Raw genomic sequence first — 23,700 nt, 5'->3', positions numbered from 1 at the left:
TTTGCTCGAGGCGTAAAAATACGAGAGATAAAGCATGCCGGGGTCGAGCTCGAGATGAAAGGAATTTCAATTATTACCCGGGGCGCATCGAGAGCCCTGTTTTATCAATGGTATCTCGAGAAACGAAATAAGCCCGCGTATTAAAAATACCGCATTGAAATTTCGCGAGACAAGCGAGACTTAATCGAGCGGACGACGAGCGAGAGCCAGCTCGAGACGCGTTTCGTTGAACCGATGAAATTATCGCGATAGAGATAATCGCGTCGCTGATTATATCGCCGCAAAGCCATGTATATTTTATCGGCGATGATCTTTCGTCGTTGAGAAGATATGAAAAATTCTCCTGGGAATTAATTATCCGCGAAATATAAGTAAAGCGATTCAGAAAAATAATCGAAAGACAAAAGGAGAGGCCATAAAGTGAGAGAGAGAGAGAGAGAGAGAGAGAGAGAGAGAGAGAGAGAGAAAAGGGGAAAGAGAACGTCTTCTCATCGATATTCATTATCGAGATAATGAAAAATATTTTGTCTGAAACCAAGGAAAAATAATACACCTGCGAGTTCGCTACGCGTAATACGATCGGCTGGAGAAGCAATTATTTCGCTGTCTATCGTTGGAGCGACTGCACTAAAATCTTATCGGACTGCTTAACTAACCGTCGTAACCGAAAATCCAGCCGCGAGGGATGCAGATCTCGTTCTCTCTTATCTCCGGCATCCCTCGTTAGATGTAATACGACTTCAGTCTGTATTATCCTTCTCGTATTCTCTTCGCGAAGACGTCACTTGCGCTCGCAAGACTCACCGGGAGGAAGTGACGCGTTCGTTCGTTCGTTCGAGCTAAAACATCGATTCGCGTCTCGCCCTTCGAGGGGAAGGTTGCCGCTCGCTTTACAACTCGTCGGGAATGACCGGAAGCGCGAACGTGATCCACCCTTGGAGACGATGAAGGGGCAAAAAATCAGATAAAGTGGATAAGAATCGGGGAGAGAGCGAGTCGAGGAGAATCTTCGATTAAATCTGGCGATCGGCAACGCTCTTCGGCTAAACCAACCGTATATAATTCAATTTTGCTTTTTTCATCTTTCTTCGCCTTCCCATCCGTATCCGGTCAATTTGCAATAATTCGATTCTTGCGGAAATGCTATTAATCGCTTCGTTATTAACTTTTGCGACTTTACACGAATCTGCGAATTGCCCGGAGGAGACGACTCGAGGCGCGACTCGCCTCGAATCGTCTTCTATCGTAGTATCGCAGGAGATATCCGGAAATGAGTAAAATGTCATAAAAGAATATACAGCTGATAGTGCAGAGAGTTTCCTCTTAGTTAGTAACACACTTTGCCATTCCTTTTCAGCTGATTTTTTTCTCACAACATACAAAAATAATCAAAAAACTCCCGGCTCTCAGCTAATCGCCCTTATCCTTGAAGTTAAAGCCATGGCTCGCGCGTAAGAGACGTTATGTTATATACTCGTATATTAAGGAACCTACATAATGTGTCTCTTATGTATCCGCCTTTTCATGGAATTATTTCTTATAAAGAGAAGTATCCTGTAACGAATCCCTCCGGTCATACATCCTAGTTGCAACAGCTCGCATCAGTAAATGGTGTCTATGTATACATATACGGGGTGCTAAATTTCAAACGTAACAAGTAAAAAATCTCGAAAACTATGAAAGATATTAAAAAAAAGGCTAAAACACGTGTTCCATGATTTCGACGAAGGGGAAAGAGAATGGGATTATCAGTTTTTTATTTGGAGGATATTTTCGAGGTCAGTTGAACGTCAACTTGATTTCTTAAAGTAGAAAGTCCAATTTCTTATTATATCTTCTATTTCTACCGATTAATTTTAACAACTTTTGTCTGAAACATTTTTTTATTTACCTAATATTTTTTGTAATATTTAAGGAAAACTTGGTAACTTTTTCAACATTCAACTTACTTTAATAATTAACTTAATATAATAATTTTGAAATTTTCAAAGGTCGATAAGTTAACAAAAGTTGGAGCACTATTATAGTAATATATTCTTGATAGTAAATAAAGTAAAAAAGCCTAATACTATTTTTTCTTTCGACGAATAATAAAAAAAGTTTCAGATAAAAGTTGTTAAAATTAATTGGTAGAAAAAGAAGATATAATAAAAAATTGGGCTTTCTATTTTAAGAAATCAAGTTGACGTTCAACTGACCTCGAAAATGCCCTCCAAATAAAAAACTGATAATGCCATTCTCTTTCTCCTTCGAAATCGTGGAACACGTGTTTTTCAATATCTTTCATAGTTTTCGAGATTTTTTACCTGTTACGTTTGTAATTTAGCACCCTGTATATACCTGAGTCGAAATTTTCTCCTACATTCATCCTGCGAATTGCGTTGCCCGACTCGGAAGACCGATGAAGGATCCGGAGAGTTATTTTAATGTTCGCTCATCGCACATGCTCCGTCTGCAATTAAGCGAGTCATCTGATTAATACACGACTCATTGAAATGAAAAATAAGGACTAGACGAGGAGTATCCTTCGGAGCCCCACGGCGAAATGGAGAAAACAGCAGGAGGAAGCACTCGTTTGTAACGCGTCACGCGACAGGACGACCGCCTGTATCGTATCCTTTTTCTCGCGATTTTCTCGTCTCGGTCAGGATACATCCATGCGGTTTCCCGCCGACACGACACAAACTCGCGTTTGCACATTCGATTTATCTCGCGACGCAGAATGATTTACGAGTAGCTAATGGCTGTCGAATAAGAGCGACGTGGTAATCAGAGCGGCGAAAACGTTGCCTCGATAAACCTGCAGTCTACGAAGTTTACAAGGCCCCGCACGAATGAGCTGCATTGTCCTTGCACAAAGGATACCATTCACCTGCCGCGTTTCCTAGATTTCCCACGGCGCGCGTCACTCCGCACGGAACTCCGGGGGAACCCGGGCATTTTTCTTCCCGCGCGATCATTATTTTTGTGTATTCGCGATCTTCGCGTTCGACGACGCGCGAAATCCATCGGGCAGCGGAAGTGCGCGCGCGCGCGCACGCGCGCTTTCCCGTTATAATCGGCCAACATACCGCGATCAATTTCGCGCTCGCCGACGCTTATATCGCGGCTCTCCGTTCTTCATCCGCACGAATCCTCACGAAAATCTCAATCGTTGTTCCGCGGAACGGCGTGGCGTATTTCTTTGCTGATCGGACTGTTGGAGAGAATAACGCGTGGATGGAATAGAACGTTCCTAAGCTTTCTGCACTCCGCAATTCCGCAGTCGTGCAATTCCGAAGTACGAAAAATTACAAAGCGGTCCTCAAGCACGCGGGGAAGCCGACGGGGAAGCGAAGCGCGCGATTTCGCGGTTAAGCGAATTCACGCGACTGTTTGAACTTGCTCCTCGACTTCACTTCGAATTTGCTAAAAATGCTTGCCGAGGAAGAATATTAAATTTGTTTGCGACTGCTTGTTGTTGTTTCTCTCTGATCTTGCGGGATATTCCGCTTTATTTCCTTCCCTTCGGCCGTCAGTGTCGACGCGTCGTGTCGTACTCTCCTTTCCAAATAAACTCGTCAGTTAGAGTTTCGGTCGGTCCGGTAAAAAGGATTTTATTAGTCGAAGGATTGGCGGAAGAGTCGGCGGAGGGGGGGGGTTATCGAATCGTATCTGTGCGGGCAATCTCTCGTCCATTGTGAGTTTCCACAGATAGGAGAGAAAAGCCCGGCGTCACGCCGCGCGCGCGTTTTTGATGCGCGTCGCGCTCGTTGTTCCGAATGATCAATCGACCTTGGTCCGACTCTACATCATTCCATCGCTGATCAACCGTCGCTCGTTATTAATCCAATTTCGGCGCGACGCGGGCGCTTGCGCGCCGAAAACGGCGGCGAAATTAACAATAAACGCGTGACGCGTTATCAAACGTGCGGCTGCTCGTGTTCAATGTCAGCTGCATGTGTCGATGATATCTCCGCGCGAAATTTCGCTCGGAACGATGAGAATGGAGCGTCCGCGAGCGAATGCGCGAAGCTCCATCGCCGCTGCGAAATTTTCGCCGTCACGAAGTCCATCTACATTAGCCGCTGTCTTATTTGAACTGTCGGGGGAAACAGCGACCCGAGTCGCTTTTTCCTCTCCTTTCCGCCGGAATTAGAGAAATCCAAAGTTTCGCGTCGCGCGAGGATGCTCGAATTGCGAACGTAAATGCGCGGGGAATTTGGGATATATTTATAAATTCTCTTTCACTTTATCCCGCCCACAGTGTCTGTCTTTATGTCTCTCTCTCTCTCTCTCTCTCTCTCTCTCTCTTTCTCTCTCTCTCTCTCTCTCTCTCTCTCTCTCTCTCTCCTTCATTAATAAAAATTCATAAATAAAAATTCATTTTGCTTCTTGACAGGACGTCGCCGAGGATCGTGCAAGACGCGAGCCACGTTAGGATGCTGCGAGGGTGAAATTCGAGGGTGAAGAGACGTTCGCCAGTATGCTGTGGATATTGATAGTGGTGACTTGTATCGAGGTATCGACGCTCGCCAATGCACAGTTGAAAGGGACCACTTCCTTCAACGACGATGCAAACAGCGACGAACCCGACCACCCGAGTGAGTACAACAAACACACATATTCCGTGAAACAATAGAGGGAAACTCGCGACGTTTACCTCACGTAACTCGAAAGGAATATATTCCATATATTTTGTAGAATTCGCATCAGCAAGAGAAGAAGAGAGAGAAACCAAGAAATCTAACCCAGATAACTCGCTGTGCTTGCGCTCGCCTTAGTCGCGTGCGAAGCAATTATTAAAGACACGCGTAGCCGGTGCGATACGCGTAAATTCACAATTTCCAAAATCTCCTCGCCCATTCTCTTTCAGTCTCTCTCTCTCTCTCTCTTTTTTCTTTTTACGATGGCCGAGTGATGGCGGATATTATTATTGACTTACGCGAGTCTACCGACTAGTCTCGTTATTGGCCCGAAACTCGGCTTAACTGCATGCGTAAACAGGCTTTCGGCGCGCGAGTGCGCGAATACCGCTGAAAAAAGCGCGCGCAACGATCTAATATTCGAGCACACGTGAATCCATAAAATCGAGCGACAAGCCGATCGTGGAGAAATTCAAACATCTCCGGTCCGTTGGGGAACGCGAATGCGCGCACACTTCCGATTCATCCGGTGCGCTACACGAACGTAATGCTCCCGCGTCTCTCCCGCGCACATGCTGTACGTAAATATACATGCACGCGCACACGTACACGTACGTGCGCAAGTGCGCGCGTGTACGCCACGGCGGAGTGTGCCAAGAGAAACAATTTGTTAAAATGACCGAGGGAACGTGCCCCGATGCGAGGATGCTCGCTTTTGCCGGTGTTGTGTTGTGCAAACCGGCCGACGCGCTGAGAGAGAGAGAGAGAGAGATAGAACGCGAGGGAGAAAGCGAGAGCATCCGCGCGATGGCGAAATGGCGAGAGCAAACTACTCGTGCAAATTGCCGTGCCCGCTCGCGCTGGCGCGTACGTCCGCGCGCGCGGGCGGGCGTGCGAGAACTTTTTCCCGAATTTATTTGCGCGCCGTTCTCCGGCAAAACGGATATCAAGATTAACGTTCGAAGAGCTAGTGAAAGAAAATGCGGGCGGGGGGGAGGAAGGGCGGGAGAAGAGGAGAGCGAAGAGAGGGAGGCGAAAGAGTCGATCTGCGCCAACTTCGACGGCGAAGTTCCTCGAAACATATCGAGATCGCAATTACTAGCCGGCCCGCAGCGAGAATCGACGGCGAAAGTTGCGAAGATCGCGCGACCCCGCGCCGCGCGCCGGTCGCTTTAAATCTCTATGCTTCACTCCCTCGCGAAGTTCCCTGCCGAGAAGTTTGACGATCGTGTGATCGCGCGGCCATCTCCTCCTCCTCCTCCTCCTCCTCCTGCTTCTCCTCCCCCTCATCTTCAAGGGGGTAACTTTCCGTCTCTCGTTTTATGCAGCGCGATCATGCCAGCACGTGGACTATCAATTCGGCCTGAGTCACATGAATTTTTACAATGCACCGCGGCTGCTTTCTCCCTCCCTCTCTCTCTCTCTCTTCTCCTTTTTTCTTAATTGACGTTATCGGCCGATCTTTTATATCGATCTCGTTATCCGACTCGATTTACATTTTTCGTTTACTGCCTCCGAGCGTGTCTTTGCTCCGATGAAAGCAGGATGGCGCATTTTTCAGCCGCCGCCCGGTCGGGTTTTGTGTAATACTTATACTAGGGCGGGGCGAGGGGACGATTCTGCGCCGCGATGAATTAATGTTGCGGCCGTAAAAAAAAAAAAAAGGAAACAAAGCGCACCGCTCTTGTGTGTTCGTGTGAATTGCGATAATCATCGCTCATTCCCCCTCGATGGGGAAACACGAACAGCCAGCGAGAACAAACACCGGCATCGCCGGTGTTCTCTCGACGGCGAGTCGCGGAAGCGAATCAGTTTGCTTTCGCCGCGCCGCCGAAGTCAGTTCGGACTCAAAGTGTCGCCGCGGCAAATGCCGGCGTCGGTGGTGACTCCACTGAGCCCTGCTCGTCGACTTACGTGCGAGGCGATTATTTAACCGGCTAAGCTCTTTCAACTCGAAGAGATCCTAAAGTTCCTCCGCTGAAGTTCATAAAATAATTAGCCGGGATGAAAGCGATATCAAACGAGTTATGAGGCCTCGCGTGTCGGCGACTAGCCGTGGCTGGAAGCTCGCACGGGCAAAGCTCCGGCGCACTTTATAAGTTCTCGCGCGAGGCCGAGTTAATTAGATATGTATGAATAGCTCGAGCGTCGGCCGGGGACATATAATTAATGCGGTGCGTCGCCCCCTCCTCGCCCCAGCTAAGTGAGAAATTAATTATAATATGGAAATTGGTACTGTCTCTCTCTCTCTCTCTCTTTCCCCCTCCCCTCCCCCCTCTCTCTCTCTCTCTCTCTTTTCTCTATCTCTTTCCTATCTTCTCCACATATACTTTTTCCCTTGGTCCCTACGTCTGAAAACTGACCGGATGAGCTGTCATGTCTTTCGACGCGGTAAGATCTTCCTCGACGCAGATGCACGCGCGAGATGTGCGGATGTGCAACCGGGAACGTGTTTCACGCAACGGTACATGTGGCGCGTGGCGTTTCTTCCCCTCCCCCTCTCTTTTGCCGAGTATTTCGCCGGGAGAAAAATCCCTTTTATGATAAAAGCATCAGCTGCTCGGGACAAATTTCGCGCGTGATCATCCGTACGAGGGAGTCAAAGACTAGATAATTTCGAGTAATCTTTCTTCCGGGATCATTCATCTCGCGCGTGATTCTTAACGGCTGACATGCCGACCGACGCACATTACTCGTCGTTTGTGTAACAATCGAGCCTGAGGCTCGATTATTATAGCGTTCGCGAGCTTTGGCGATTTCGTCTCACCCGGAGCTTCCCGAGCGGAAATCAAATAAGGCAATTTTTATGTCTGATATGGTATGACTAGGTAAGCCATAAGAAGGCATTTCGAGTGATCCTTATCCGGTCGGAATGTCTTGCAATTGTCTCGCAATATTTTCCGGATTATACCCTGAGCAGCGATGACGTCATTATTTCGACGCCTGTTTTGGTCCCGATGGACATTTCATCAGGTTTCTCGATCTCAGGCAATTTTATCAGGGCAATTTTATGCAGCAGTGCGTTTCACTCCTTATTACGTGCCGGATCCGATAAAGTTATCCGGGCCTTATTTGAAATTTGGAAACCGGACTGGATTTCAATACGGCCGTGGGACGATGTTCTGCTCGGGTAGGCAACCCATAAGAAGGCATTATGAGTGGTCCTTATCCGGCCGGAATGTGGCAATTGTCTTGCAATATTTTCCGGATTATACCCTGACCAGCGATGACGTCATTATTTGGACGCCTGATTTGATCCTGATGGACATTTCATCAGGTTTCTCGATTTCAGGCAATTTTATCAGGGCGTTATGCAGCAGTGCGTCTCACTCCTTATTACGTGCCGGATCCGATAAAGTTATCCGAGCCCTGTTTGAAATTTGGAAACCGAAGTGGGCTTTTAATACGGCCATGGGACGATGCTCTGCTCGGGTTACGTCACGTGCATTCGTCGGATCGATTTGCGAGTCGATGGAGAAATCATCGTTCTCTCCGTCTGTCCTTCCCATCTGTCGTTAGACCGAACTCGGAGATAAAGTGGGAGATAAAGAAGCACGCGTCGAAGTGTTAAAAAATGTAGCGACAGCATAGAATCCCTAGACTCCGCACTGTTATACTTCGATCATGATAGGTATATCACAGTTGAACTAAATCCAAGTTGGATATCTCTCCGCTTCTTTCCCTCCGCGCTGCTCTCTTTCTCCTTCGCAGCTCCGAGCTGTTATTTATTCGCTCCGTTATCTCGCGGGGAACTTTGCGCTAGCAAGTTCGGTAAATTTTGTACATTCTTGGGAAAGTGTTTGCTCCGCTACAGGCATTACGTGCTCTCTGTTTGTACAACGTCGCGTGGTGCAGGTCAGTAACGACGAGAGAGAGAGAGAGAGAGAGAGAGAGAGAGAGAGAGAACAGGTCGATTCACATTCCGGCCTCATGTCGCACGTACGCTTTACACGATGCCACCCCTCCTGCCGAGTACGTCACCGCGGAGGAAATTCCCACAATACGCGGCCAAAGTAGCAAGTTTTCAAAGATATCTGCATGTATTGGTAACGTAATAGCGGAGCGGCCCAAGTGCGTCGATATTATATGAAATATGAACCGATAGGCTCGTCGCGGTCTTCCGCTGCGCTGCGGTGAGCCGGCGAAAAGAGGATTGCGACCGGAATCGGTTTAGCTCGTCGGTTAACTACAGGGTTAACGGTAACCTCGTTGCCTAGCGGAGCCCACAGGAGTTACCTTCGCCAACAAGGGGCGAGTTTCGGGCGAAACAACTCCTCGAGGCTAGCTCGGCGAACTTTCGGGTTAACGGTAATCTCGTTGACGAGGCTCCGACACACACCCACCCACTCACCCACCCATCCACCTACTCACCCGTCCACTCACATACACACACACACACACACACACACACACACACACACACACATATATACATATATACCCGGAGTTTCCGCGAAGAGCTCAGCGATTTTTAGGATTGAAACCGCAACGCGTGAGACCCTGACTCGTTAAAAAGTTCGCGGACGGTGGCGTCGCATCGCTCAAGTCCCCTTGTCCCTTTCACAATGGTACTTTGCGATGATGCCGGGAGACACGTCGCCCGTAACTTAAAAACTACTCGCCACTACGTGACACCTTGAATTTTTTCTACGATTCTACGTCCATATTTAAACGCAAAACCGAGGAAGAGGACGAGGGATCTCGGCTCTAGGAGCTGATGAATTTTCTAACACAACAGGGCGACGCGCGGACACGAGAGAGCGAGAGAGAGAGAGAGAGAGAGAGAGGGAGAGAGAGACTTCATAGTTCGGCTCTTGGACGCAGAACTTATTCGATTAAGAGCTCGGCTCCGGAGTCGCAAAAATGCGTCGCGTTGTTCGGTTTGCAAATCGAGGTCGCTGCGGTCAACTGGCCTCTCTCACTCGTTAACGAGTTCGCGAGTTTGCCCAAGTCTCGTCTTGGGTAGCCTCGACAACGAGTTGGGGATTCCGCTTAACTCGTTGCTTTGGTAAACTCGAGGACACTTTGTTAAGCTTAATCTCCTTTCACGGTTATTGGGTTCCGCTCTTTACGAACAAAAGGACGCGATGCTTTCGGAAGGCCGGGACTTAAGTCCTCCGGATCGGGATATACCGGCTGCCGGTATTGCGCGAAGCCTCCCGGAGAACTCGCCCGCTTTATTAACTCCCGCATACTTTGTGCATCTGGCGAAGATCGAACTAACTCACATCGCGATGCGACTTACTCTCTTTATGTTTTTACGTTTCCGCGGCGATTGAGCGTACCCCGATGGCGGAAGAATGCTGAGATATTGGAGCGAAAAGCTAGAAATTTATCCCATGGTCCTGATCAGGTTAACCTCATTTGGACATCAGGGCCCAATAAGGCAATAAGGTATCGGGTCCTAGTAAAGCATGTAACACAGCGTGGATATCAGGACCTTGATAAGGTTCATAGTCAGATCCTTATTGAATTACCTTATGGAATCCTTATTACGTTCTTTTTTTCAAATTATGGTTCCTGATTACTCGCCACGGCTATATTGGATGATGACATTGGAAAGAAATGGCACGCTGAAAATTCTTTCACGTCATTTCCAAATAAAAAGATATTTGCACGAAATAATATTTTAGATCGCTTGAGCATATTTGAAAAATATTTCGTCACGACCAATAAATTATCGTACAACATAAACACGCACTGAGAATACGCAACATGCCACAGAGTAGGCGACTGAACTGCTTCTCGAGCGTCCTTTGTCTTGTAGGCCCATATATAAACAAATGCAAAACAAGTGAGAGCTGCGCTGCGTACGCCGCTACAGGCAACTGGTCGTTGCGCGTCATACGATAAAAATTGAACTGTCTCCAATTATATGTGGCGCATTATAATAATATTTTTTTATACTACGTCCAGTACTATTAAAGTTTTACACATACACACACGCGCGCGCGCGCACATACACATACATATTCATATTATATACATATAAAATTAATTACAAATGGCTTTTGTTAAAACTTGATAATGCAAATCATATTAGGTACAATGAATAAGATCCCGACAAGGATCTGATCAACTGAACCATATTATATCATACACTAGATTGGTACATTAAAGTCCTAATGTGGACCCAATCATTATAACCTTATAAAGGTCTTCCTTACTCATTTGTCGTTAGGACATTATAAGGACTGACTTACTCACGTAGGATTACCTTTTATTCAGCCTATTAGGTCCTTATCAATGTTAGATGAACCTGATCAAAATTTCTAGTCTGGAAAGCCGGAAGGCGTTCTCGCGCGCGAGCGAGCGAGCGAGCGAACGAGTTTCCACGTGAATTTGCGCTCAATGGCCCCACCTCCGTTGGAAGGTAACACGTTTCTCCGTGACACAGCAATAACGCAAGGATTCCGTAAAAAAGCACCTGAAAAATCAGCCCCAAGGAATGAAGAAATAACGGTTGGGACCTCTCACTTTTTAAGCAACGCTGACGGTAACGAGTTACCTTTACAAAGTAACTTTCTCAAGCCTGGGTTTTACCCGTGATAAAGGATGAAGGCGGATGGCGGACGCGCTTTTGGTGCGCTTATACGATTAATCGCGAATATTCCTCTCTAGACGAAATCGAATTTAACTCTCGAGAGAGAATATGCGGCTAAAAAGGCGAAGCCTCAAACATTCTTCTCGACGGAATATACCTTACTTTCGGTAGGAACTTGCAATATTTTTTACGGTGTAAGCGCGTAATCAAACTACGCCCGCTAGCACACGTAGCCGCCGTATTGCGCGGCAGCCTGGTTATCGGTAAAGCGCGATCTTGACGACTATCATCGTTTTAATGAAATTTCGCTTTTTCAGCTTCTTATATAAAGTGCGGTTGAGAAAGAAGTTTCTACCATGGCGCTGACACAAAAGAGCTAACTAAAAAATAAAGGACGCCTTCGTGAAGTCCAACGGATGAAAGCGATGGTTCACATGATGCTTTCGCGAAAAGTTCAATTAATCGTTAATGTCCGACCGTAAATATTATGTCAACCGTAAATATTAGAAAATTATATTGGATGCGCGCTACTGCGGAGGGAGCAGGGATTTTTATTTGAACCGAAGCTGAACAGAAGAGAATATTTCTCGTTTCATTTCCGGCAATGCCGCAATATCTTTTCCTATAATATTTACCTAGGAATCAATGCTTCGCCTTTCTTTGCGATGAAAATAATATGTTGACAATTACTTGGGAAATTTCGAACGTCGCATTAATGAGAATGTCCGATGATATAGTTATTATACTCGCGGGACTCCGATATTTATCAAGATCCTTTTTACGATCGTTCGCGTTCTCTCGGCGTTAATTTTAATCCGAGATCGCTTTTTACCACGTCCGTTCGCGTTCGTTTGTAAACGACCGTGCTACTTTTTGTCATGGCTTCGATAGGATTTGAATGGAGAACAATTGAAATTAACCGTACTGTTTTTGCGAACCCACCGATGCAAATACGATGCATTGTACTGTCGTTTCCACGATCGATATTCAACAATGCGGCGTATCTTGCGCGATGGCGTGTAAAAAAGTATCATATCTTGAACGCGCGCAATTGAAACACTTCTCTATTTGTATTTTCACATTTCATATATTACTTTCTTTTTTCTTCTTTGTAATCCGCGGGACCATTAAATTATTCCTTTTATTTTCATTTTCGGTTGGAAAAAAGAAGTAACTCGGGCGTGGGGATTTTAATGTTTTTGTTCTCGGGAAAATCCTCTTATCGCTGATTACAGAGGAACGTTTGAAATCACATCGAGGCGTGTATAATATTCGCGAATCACTCCGGCTCATTCAGCGCAATCGCCGGAGCATCGGACGAGGAAATCTCGCGCCGGTCTAAGTAAGTATCAGCGAACATGGAATTGAGAAGAAGCGAGGGGGATGAAGAGAGACGCATAATAAAAGGGCGGTTCATCCACGTCCGCGTGCCGCAATTTAGGGCGAGACGACAGGGGCCCTCGCGATAAATGCATGGCCCTTTAAGTGGTCGCCGCCTCGTGGCGAGAAAAGGGTCCGAGCGCGGACTACGGCGAAAAAATTGTCCCCACGGGGTCGCGTTAGAGCGGGCTCGATTTAGATAAAAATTTCCGACGTTTGTCACGCTCGCTCCTAATTAAAGGCGCCGGGATTAATGGCGGCAATTTCCCGGCTCGCCCCCTCACCCGGCCGATCGATCCGCTTAACCATTCGGCGGGCTAAGTTTCTTTCTCGCGCAGCTCGCTGTCTGTTGTTCGGCAAGTTTCGGCTCGTCGACGACGATAACGACGACACCGTCATCGTTGATAGTCGTCCCGGCTGTCGCAACTTTGTCAGCAGTTGCAGTCGCGCAGGCAACACCTCTCGCATCGCGCCCGTGCGCATGGATTTAATTAAACCTTGTAGCTTCGCGTGGGGGATAATCGAACGAGAAAAAGGCCGGAAAAAAAATCACTCGATGGCCGATGCATCGATTGCAAGTTCGTTAGCATAATGAGACGAATGGCGGATGCGCGCGACATATACGCTCGCTTCGTTAATGATACTGCTAATTTCACCATTAGTATACGGTTCCACGGTGTTATCGATTTGTCGGGCACAAATAATTATCGGCTACGATAATATTAATTTGTATTTGCCGTTGCTTTGTGCTCGTCATGAATAGCTGCGAAAGTCTATAACGTCCGTCAGAATCCTTATTGTTAATAGTGAAATGATCTTTACATAGAGATCGGTGCAGCCGGCACACCGGCTTTATCGTCACAGGATTGCTACGGATTTTAACGAAGAGCTTAGTACTTTTGCACGCGTACAATTAACAGTCTACAGTTAAATATCCTAGTCACCGTTTTAATGATTAATATCTCAATCATTAGTTGATCATTAGTTGATATCTCTCTAAGACGTTTGTCCCGTGCGACAGATGTAAACGTTAGGAAATTATATTGAACGTGCCGGAATTTTGTTTGAACGAAATCGTGTCGACTTTTCGGCAGCGGGAGGAGTTACAGACCGGTGAGTAGGGTGGGGTGGGGGGTGGGGCGGTTCTCTTAGAATATTTCTCGTTCTATTTTCGGCAATGCCGCATATCTGTTTCCGTGCGAATGCAGCGGAGATTGGGATTTCGCGCGAGATTAAAAAAAAGTAGCGGGAAAATTGAAGTAAATTTCATTAATTGAAATTTTCGCGAAAGCACTCACGGGCGGTATCACTTATCGATACTGGCGGCGCGGCGGTCCTCGAGCTTGCAACTTCGTCAGCGATTCCGCGCGCGTTCTCCTTGCTCGCTCGCTCGCTCGCTCGCTCGATACATTTGCGTAGGAGATTAAACTTTTCTACTTGAATGGCGGATCGGCCAGAACTGCCGCGTAAAAAGGCGGCTCTCGGCTTACCCACCGCCTATATTCGCGGTGGCTTCGCAAAAAAGCGGTACCAATTTAATCCGGAAGGTTACGGCCAATTTAACATTGATACCCGAGGGCTTCGCCGCGAAAAAAAGTTACGCGCCGATCTGGCCCTATCGCTCCAATAATAAATTAAACTCCTCGTCCTGCCATCGACATAACCCCGAGTCTGCTAGCTTCAACATTTTCCGCCGACGCTATATTTCTCGTAACGGGGAAAACAGTAGAGCTGCAAGTACTTGTGCGATCCGAGAAGTAAGGCTTTTGTCATTTTTCATATATATATATACACACACACACACACATATATCAATAAGGAGAGGAGAGCTCGTATTTGTACAATATGAGCTCTCCTCTCCTCGCGTTTCATTCTATAAAAATATAAAACAACAAGATACATATATTTCTTATACATATTTTTCTTCTTTTATAATTTATATAGGCATTTTACATGTCATATTGAACAAAATATTTAATATAACATATATCTCTCACGTTACATCAGATATAATTTTTCTTTCTCTTTCTCTTTGTCCGAAAAATCAACTCGCTGACTCACTCACCCGTCTCACGACAAATTCTTCCATTAGCACTCGAAGAAAATTTTCCCTCGTAGAGTTAATCACGACGTTATAATTTAATTCACGCGTTAAAGCTGCCCACGACGACGCGGTCGCGACGAGCGGCCGGCGTTACCACTGCGATGTTGACACTGCGTAGTGAACGAGAAAAAGTTACGCGGGCCTTGAAGTATCTTGAGTGCGCGCGCGCACCTTTAAACTACTCTCCGTGTTCTGCGGAAAGCCGCATTAGCAGGCGGGTTTGTCGTCGCCGCGATAATTTATTTAAATTCTTGAAACGTACATTTTCGCAGTCACTCGGTATTCACTGCCGAGCGTCCCGGCCGGCATCGCGGAAAACGAAGTTTAAGGCTGTTTCCGCGTGATGTTATCAGCTCTAGTTTTCTAACCGAGGTGGTGTCTAATGAAATTCGCCATGTCGCGGGCCACACACTTGCCGCTCGTTTCCGTCATAAGCGGCGGCCTTTGGCAATGTGCGCGCGCGCGCGAGTGTAAGGGTGTGTCCGTTATACGCCGAGGCAACGCGGCAGGGTTGTTCAGAACGGCGACAATCGACGCCTCTAACGAGTGTTTAAACTAAACTTGTTAACCAGCCACGGATGAACGCAGAGGACCACCGCGCGCCGCGCTCTGCGGAGTGTCGCGCGACGCGACCTATCGAGGTCGGGACTCACAAACGACGCGCGGCGCCCTGCGAAATCGGCGCCGGCGACGCGCGCATTTTTTTGCCACCGTGTCGCGCCTTCGTTTAAGAAAAACGCCGTTTAGCAACTGTAAACTAAGCTCGTTAACGAGCCGTTGATGTTAACGACGTCGGAAAGCGAGGCTCGTGACTGGAAGATGGATCCTTGGATTTCGCGCACATCGTTTGCGCCGCCTAATTTACTTTTCCCTCTCCCTGCTCTCCCCCTTTCCCTCGTTTCCTTTCCCGTTCTTTTTTCTTCTCTTCTCCGTCTCTCTTTCTCCTTCCTCTCACTGGTTTTCACCGGTGTTGTATTTTCGGCTCGATTACTCCTCTCGTCTCGTTGTTATGTCGGAATAGCGTCATTTAGAGAAAAAATGTGGTGTCCGCGTGGCGCGCTACATCGGATGTCGCGCGAACCGCGCTGTAAAATATAACGAAAAGGGAAATTCTTCCGCTCTTAATAGCGTCGTCGGTGTGCAGTGACGTTGTGCGTCGCTTGAAAGTTTTTATCGCTGTTGAAGGAAAGCGCCCGGCGTGGGTTTCCACTGTAAAATTAACTTGCCGAGACGCGCGCGCCCCTCCCCCCCCCTCCCCCCTCCCCCTCCTCGTCGTCGTTCTTACTCCGAAATAAGCAATTCATTTATGGCGATGAACTTCCGAAAACACGAGACCCATTTAACAAATTTTGCCATACCATGATTGAGTTTCGTAGTTCGTAGCGTGTTATGTCGGCAATTTAATGCAACTCGACTATTAGGTGAATGCCAGGCGCAGCTGTTAAACTCGGGAATCGCTTCCAGTGTCGAGCAAATATTCAAAGCTCAAAACTCGTATCTGATGGACCTAGCGTGACAGGAATTAATTGCTATGTACAATGTCGCGCACCGCCGGTCCTTTAAACGGAAGATACAATATAATGAAAAATTGAAATGTCGAAATACCTCGCTCGCGCGCGCGCTTTGAAATCGAAGAACCGCCGAAAAGCACGGCATTCGAATGGTACATGTGAAAGGACATTAGTTTCAATTTTGACGAAGGGATTGATAGCCAAGAGCGATAGTGAAAAATGCTTTTCCTTTTTCCACCTTTTTTTTTTTTTTTTGTTGCAAAAAACGCTTTTCTCGCGCGCTTTGTGCATTAAAGCCGTGTCATCGTTCTCGCGAGCGTCCCTCTTCTCCGCTCCGCCCTACCTCTTCGCATTCCTACGATATTCTCTTTATATTCCCATTATTCTCCGCCCTCCCCTCCCCCGCTCCCACTCTCCGCCGCCGCAGTCGCGGACAGCGAAACCACCGCCCGGGCCGCTGTTCAGCGGCGCTTCAGCGCTTCCAGTAGTTCCGGCCCATGCCGACAACTCGCGCTGCGGTTTATGAATTACGAGCCGTGATCCGCGTGCAAAGCGAGGCGGCGCGGGCGGAGAGAAAGAGAAAGACAGAGACGGGGTGAGCAGGCGGGAAGGAGGCAACGGCGAGAAGGAACGAGAGCGTCATGACGGGCGCGAGGGCGATGACGCACTGTCGTCGTCGTCAAAGGGGCACGGGCTAACTCGTAATTAATCGAGTTCCGCCCGCGGACGCGACCGAGTATTCCCGGTTTTCTATCGCCGTACTTTGTGTTTTCCAAACCGGCTGCCGTCGCCAACCGGCTTTTAATTGATACGTCCTACTCGTTAGCCGCGCCGCCGGTTGCGCTCTATCTCTCACTCACTCGCTCATACGCACTTTCTCTCTCTCTCTCTCTCTCTCTCTCTCTCCTCTCCTCTCCCTCTCTCTCTCATCACTCACATACCCTCCCCTGTTTCGCTGTTCCGCCTCAAACGCTGCCGGCGGATGCGCTGCGCGCGCGCGCAAAATGCAGCTCGGTCAACCGGTCGCGCGCCGCAGTGGTTCCTTTTGCCGAAATTTGGCCGAAAAATGGATTTCCCCGGAGACGCGATATCCGCGTATATAATACGCGGCGTGCGCGCAACATAGAGGTGATTAAAATTATTTTATTAATAAGAATTACCCCTATTGCGCGAAATAATGTACCGCGCACAGCCGCGCGGAATTTTATTCCGACTAATAACATTCCGCTTTATTCATTCACGATGGGGAATATTAACGCGGAATTGCGAGACGCGCAAAAATTCGCTCGACCACTGTCGTTGCACATCGGGCTGTCCTGTTTTTCAATTCCGTCAGATTTTTGCATATATTACACGCGTATACTCTCGACGTGTGTACGAATATCTCTCGTCGTTCGCGCGTTCTGGCTGGACCGCGCAATCTCCCGCGCGTTTGTTCGAAACGCAAGGGACAGGAATTTACGCGATTAAGCGCCGCGCCGAATCTCTTCTTCCCTCGCCCAAGAAATCGGATTTAAATCACTCGCGCGGGCGCATTCGAATCACTCGCGCCGAATATTTCCCGATAATTACCTTCTCGTGAGACGTCGTCCGACACAGCCGCCCGCGCGCGCGCGCGCGCGTTCGGGGATGGTAAAGAGAATTTCCAGCGGAACTCGGACCGCAGTTCTTCGTAATCCGTCTCAAAGGTGATCGGCACGCCTTCGCCTTCGCGAGGAAAACTTTGCGCGCGCGCGCGCGCGTATATATCCAGGCGGGACGAAGTAGTATAAGTCGACCGATGGATCGCCTCGAGGCGTCCGAAGTTTTAATTAATCGGGGCTACGGGCCTCGAGGTATTTTTATTAATTTTCTCTCCGCTCTCTCCGTTTCTTCTGCCGGCAGAGAGGACGACGGAAAAGGAAAGAGCACTGTCCGGACAACCCGAGCGAGGTCCTGACTCTCTCCATCTCTCCCTCTCCCTCCTCACTTTTTATCCCTCTCTCTTTCTCCCACCCTCTCTCCGGAACCTAGAGGATAATTGCGCCAAGTTTTAACGGTGTACGCGAGTCGACGTGAGTTCGAGGCGAGATTACGATTATCTCGAGTAAACTTCCTACGTAGAACCGGGATACGCGCGATGCGTTTTCACGAACGGACGCTCGCGCGCCTCCGTCCGCTCCGCGAGCGAAAAAAGAAACCGGAGATTGTTATCCCGGATATGTCGCGATAATTCCGTAAATTACGGCACGGTCCACTCGCTGGCGAGAGCAAGATAGTGCATAACTACTCTTTCACCGCGCGAAATTCTCGCGCTTTACCGCGACGGAGGATTTCGAAATTCGCGCGGCGCTTTTGTATTATCGCGGGTCGGTATTTCGGAATTTCGTGCGAGTCGAGAACACGTGTTATAGATTGCGCCCTAATAATTCGCGGCGAGAAAGAGAGAGAGAGAGAAGGAGAGGGGGGGGAAGCAGAAGAAGAGTAGGACTTTTCCGGCACATTCGTGACAACGGCAATAACTCGCGTGGGCCCTTGACATTAATACAGGCAATCTCACCCCGACTAGAAATTTTGATCAGGTTCACCTAACATTGATAAGGATCTAATAGGGTGAATGAAAGATAATCCTTAGTAAGTCAGTCAGTCCTTATAATGTCTTGACGACAAATGAGTAAGGAAGACCTTTATAAGGTTATAATGATTGAGCCCACATTAGGACCTTAATATACCGACCTAGTGCATGATATAATATGGTACAGTTGATCAGGTCCTTGTCGGGATCTTATTCATTGTACCTAATATGATTTACATCATCAAGTTTTAACAAAAATCATTTGTGATTAATTTTATATGTATATAATATGAATATGTGTGTGTGTGTGTACGCGCGCGTGTGTGTATGTGTAAAACTCTAATAGTACTGGACGTAGTATAAAGAAATATTTTTATAATGCGCCACATATAATTAGAGACAGTTCAATTTTTATCGTATGACGCGCAACGACGAGTTGCCTGTAGCGGCGTACGCACCGCAGCTCTCACTTGTTTTGCATTTGTTTATATATGGGCCTACAAGACAAAGGACGCTCGAGAAGCAGTTCAGTCGCCTACTCTGTGGCGTGCATGTTGCGTATTCTCAGTGCGTGTTTATGTTGTACGATAATTTATTGGTCGTGACGAAACATTTTTCAAGTATGCTCAAGCGATCTAAAATATTATTTCGTGCAAATATCTTTTCATTTGGAAATGACGTGAAAGAATTTTCAGCGTGTCATTTCTTATTTCCAATGTCATCATCCGGTATAGCCGTGATGAGTAATCAGGAGCCATAATTTGAAAAAAAAAGAAACTTCATAAGGATTCCATAAGGTAACTCAATAAGGATCTGACTATGAACCTTACCAAGGTCCTGATATCCACACTGCGTTACATGACTTACTAGGAGCCGATGGTATTACCTTATTGGGACCCGATGTCCAAATGAGCTTCACCTGATCAGGACCATGAGATAAATTTCTAGTCGGGATTCGAGAGTTTTACGATCGCGGCCGCGCGTCTCTGGCGACGTAGACGTCCAATTAGTCGCCGCCGCTGATGGGCCGACATCGAACGACGGATTCTTGTCCAATGGTTGACAAGCGCAGATAGATCAGACAGATAGATCACAGAGCCGAACTCGGCTGGCTCCGTTGTAACGCCCGGGTTATTCTATATTTGAATGAAATCCCGGAGCTAAATGGACGAGTTGAATGGACGACGGGCGCGATAAGGTCCTCATCGTCCTTGCGATCTCCGAGCGAGCCGCGGAGTAGCAGTCGACGAGTAGCGCGGTATCGCGCCGTTTGATCCACCGAGTGGCGGACCATTAAGATACGCGCGGAGGCACGCTCACGATATTGCCGTGTAGTGACGACGATTAATAACGGTGATAGATTTGTCGCGTATCGGGATTAGAATCTGCGATACGCCGATACGGCGATAAGCCGAGGAGCGGCGTCACGGCGCCCGCGCGGTTTAACTATTTATGTGTGCGAGCGAGCTCGGTATCGATTCAGCCTGACGCGACGCGGCTATACCGAGCCGAATTCGAGCCGAAAACTCGCGTCGACGTTTTAGAATCCGGCATAATGCATTCGGAAACGAAACGGATCGCTAACAGATATCGAGCATCAGAGTCGACGCCCTCGCGACCGGCGATTCTCCAGAGACCCCCACGGTCGTCGCTTCCGAAGAGTCAAACACTCGTCTCGCGAGCGCCAGAGAGCCGTCGGCAAAATAACCACAACTTTACGGCTACGATTTTGTTGCAAGGGATTTCGCCGGGATCGCGCGCGTATCCCGGCCGGCTGATCCCGCGCGCGACAGAAATCCCAAAACGTTTCCCCGATATAGCGTTTTACCCCCGCTAACGCTGGCTCGCTCGTGCAATAAACCCGCTTTAATAATGCGTCCATTAACATTATTACTTTTATTATATTATTGCACTCTGATTCGTCCCCGCGCCCTGCCCCCGTTCACATCGCGCGAGTCTGTGCGGGCGACAGCGTTGGACACGATGTACGCTGTATTTTTGAAAAATTCGTGGTTCCGACTAATTGCGCGTTGGGCGAGTTTATTCGTCCTATTTCGCCGCGCACGTCGAGAGCGTTTCGCATAATAATTCGCCGCGACGCTCCCACCACCGCGGCACGGCGCACTCGATGCAATTAGCCGGACTGCTAATTACGACGTTTCTTTGTTGCTGCGGTTCGTTTTTCGGCAAAACTCATTTTCCGTCTACTATCCCGCGTCAGCGATATGATATGGCTGCAGCCGGGGAAATATGACGACGAATAAAATACGCGACGCGGTTATTCCCGCCGTTTTAACGCACGCTCGTCGCTCGCGCATTCTCTTTAACCGTCTTGTAATTGATATCGTTTTCACTCGCCGGATTCGTTCTCGAGAGATTAATTCCTTCCGCGCCGGATACCGGAGATCGGTGCGCGTTCCGAGGGTACAGAGTCGTGCGTGGGGTGTTGCAATCCTTTTGCTGCGTCGAGTCTGCCCATAGCTCAGTTTACATGAGCAATATTTTGCATCACCCAATATTTGCGTTTTATTGACATAAGTTTGCGCGTATCCTAATTCGGGAATCACCGAGCCACGATGATGCGGTGGTACACCGCGCATTGTGAGGCATAGCCGAGGAGGCGTGCGTCTACACTGCAAATCCGAGTGTGTTATTTTGACACGCTGATAAGCTGATGAAGCTTTCTTCACGCGTTTCTTGTCGTCTGAAATCGCGTCGTTTCATGCGTCTCGATGCGTCACTTAACGCGTTAAACGACGTGATTTAAGATGGCAAGATACGCGTAAAGGAAGCTCCAGCTTATACGCGTCAAAATAACACACTCGGGTGTTGCAGCGTACAAAGAGCCTGTGGGATAATCAAGTTCCGCGTCCTATCACGTCCTATTTATACGACGTCTCCGACGGATATTTTCCGAGCATATTTTCCGATTACCCGAATGAAGTCTCTAAATGTACGGATTGTAGGCGCGCGCGCGCGCGCGCGCGTATTTACGCGATGCGCGCCCCGCTGCGCTCGCGGATGGACTAGATGCATTGAGCTAGCGGGCTCTCAATCCGATGGACGTATTTAGTGCACCGTGTCTGGGATGACATGAAAAAGCGAAACCGATTTCATTCGGCGTATACCCGTAAATTCCGAGTTCCCGCTGTGGATAAATCACCGTCCCTCGGCCGGCGCGTATGACGAGTTTAACTCGGGATATTCTTTCGCGCCGATCGTCATTTTATTTTGGGGCGCGATTGACACGCAGAAACGACAAAGCGCGTCGGGAGTAAAACTTTAACCGGAAAGACACCGAACCCCGGCGAGTCAGGAGAGGACGAGGCGGCATCGCCGCGCCAACTTTGAGCTGTTCGACGAATTAAAACTCTTACGAATTACTCGACTGTCGAATTAATCGACCGGACGGATGAAATAAGTAGAAGCGCCCCCCCCCCTCCCCGTCGATGAAATAAAACCGTGCGTCGTAATTTGATATTTTTATCCTCGCAGGTGCATCGATGCGCATTAAACTATAAGTGTATTAAGCACCAATGAGAAGATTTTTTCGGAGAATTTGTTGTGCAAGTTTCTTTTCAAAAACATATTAACGTGGTGTTATAACATGGGTAATTATTTACAAGAACCGTTGCAAACGAACCGAGCCCTTTTCCCAAGCGGAGCAGTCAAAAGAATCACTTGAACGCACATTTGCAAATTATTGCGTCGATACGATCGTCTCGTCCCGCCGAGCATCTCCCGTAAAATTCACGCGAACGAACAAGGTATCGAGGATTAGATGCGCATAAGTATTTACTTAGCTTTCGGCTTAGGATTGCTAATTACGTCTCCGACATTGGAACCAAGTGTCCGCTTGATTCCGTTAAGATCCGCTCGTAACCGCCGCGCGATTAATTCCGATTCCGCGCGTTCTCTCACATCGATCATTATTTACCCGGAGATTAAGACGACAGCGCGAGCGGATGAGCGAACGGGGCGGAAATAAGAAGAGCAAAGATTTGGCCCCGCTTAAGCGACCGCCCTCCGGAGCTATTAAGACTTAAGAGTCACGCGAATGCCGGAGTAAGTAAAATAAACAGAAACCGAGCAGAGCGCTTTCCAAACGGTCCGTTATAGCTATATGTACAATATTTTACGCTACGGCCTGCTCGATCGACCGCGTGAAAAATCGCTTTGCCGAGTAAGCCCTCGCTTACCGCGTCGCGATATATTTCCCAGGACGACGACGACGCCATTTCCGAGCACTCACGGGTAACCGACCTGGCGCGGCGGCGGCGGCAGCGGCGGGTTCGCTAGAAAGGAGAAAGATATTGGAGCGTCGTAAAGCACGATGTTAATTGCCGCAAACGCCGGAAAACGCCGGAAGACGGGCGCGCGCTCCTCTCGAGGGTCGACGCGCGGCTGGCGCCGGCGACGCGTTTTATCGAAGAAACAGAAGAGCAATTGGAAGAGTAAACAAGTATTTGTGAAGAATTGGCGGACGAGAGAATCCCAGTTGGGTCCGCGTCTCGGACTCGGCCATAACGCCGCATTATTATTCCATTAAGAGACAACGGCGGCGGCGTCGCTTTCATTCACGACTCGACCAAAATGATCGAAGAGAGCCGACCGGAGAACGAGGGGCAGGGAGAGAAATGGATTGAAAAAAGTCGAGAGAGAGAGAGAGAGAGAGGGAGAGGGAGAGAGGACTGATTTCTGATTCAGAATAGTGTGTTTCGTCGGTTTTTCGCGTGAATCCTCCGACAAGCGCATATATTTGATGAATTTTGTACTCATCAATGTTTTGTTATTGCAATTGAAGAAACTAATAATTTATTTCATTTCATCGGTAAAAGTCTAACACTCAGGAGACATTTTCATTATGATTATACACACATAAACACATGAACATTATATTATGTATGTCACGGTAAATATAATAAATTGATAATTATGCATAATTACCAACGTGCTTTGTAAATATGATAAATTTCATTCAA

The 23,700-nt window shown here is 48.0% G+C and overlaps 1 protein-coding gene across 4 annotated transcripts in view; it reads left to right on the top strand.

The window, feature by feature from the left end:
- LOC105182029 (nephrin) overlaps positions 1 to 23,700 on the top strand; it is a 254,625-nt gene that overhangs the window by 5,743 nt on the left and 225,182 nt on the right. For all 4 annotated transcript variants that reach the window (XM_025302282.1, XM_025302281.1, XM_025302284.1 and 1 more), the window contains one exon: positions 4,382 to 4,583. In XM_025302282.1, coding sequence (XP_025158067.1) covers positions 4,466 to 4,583 — 118 coding nt within the window. In that variant the 5' untranslated portion in view covers positions 4,382 to 4,465. The remainder of the gene's footprint in view (positions 1 to 4,381; positions 4,584 to 23,700) is intronic.

This window comes from Harpegnathos saltator, unplaced genomic scaffold, assembly GCF_003227715.2.
Source record: "Harpegnathos saltator strain DR-91 unplaced genomic scaffold, Hsal_v8.6 scaffold485, whole genome shotgun sequence".
Lineage (NCBI taxonomy): Eukaryota > Metazoa > Arthropoda > Insecta > Hymenoptera > Formicidae > Harpegnathos > Harpegnathos saltator.
The sequence above is the reverse complement of the archived record's forward strand: the minus strand, read 5'-3'. Positions and strand labels throughout refer to the sequence as shown.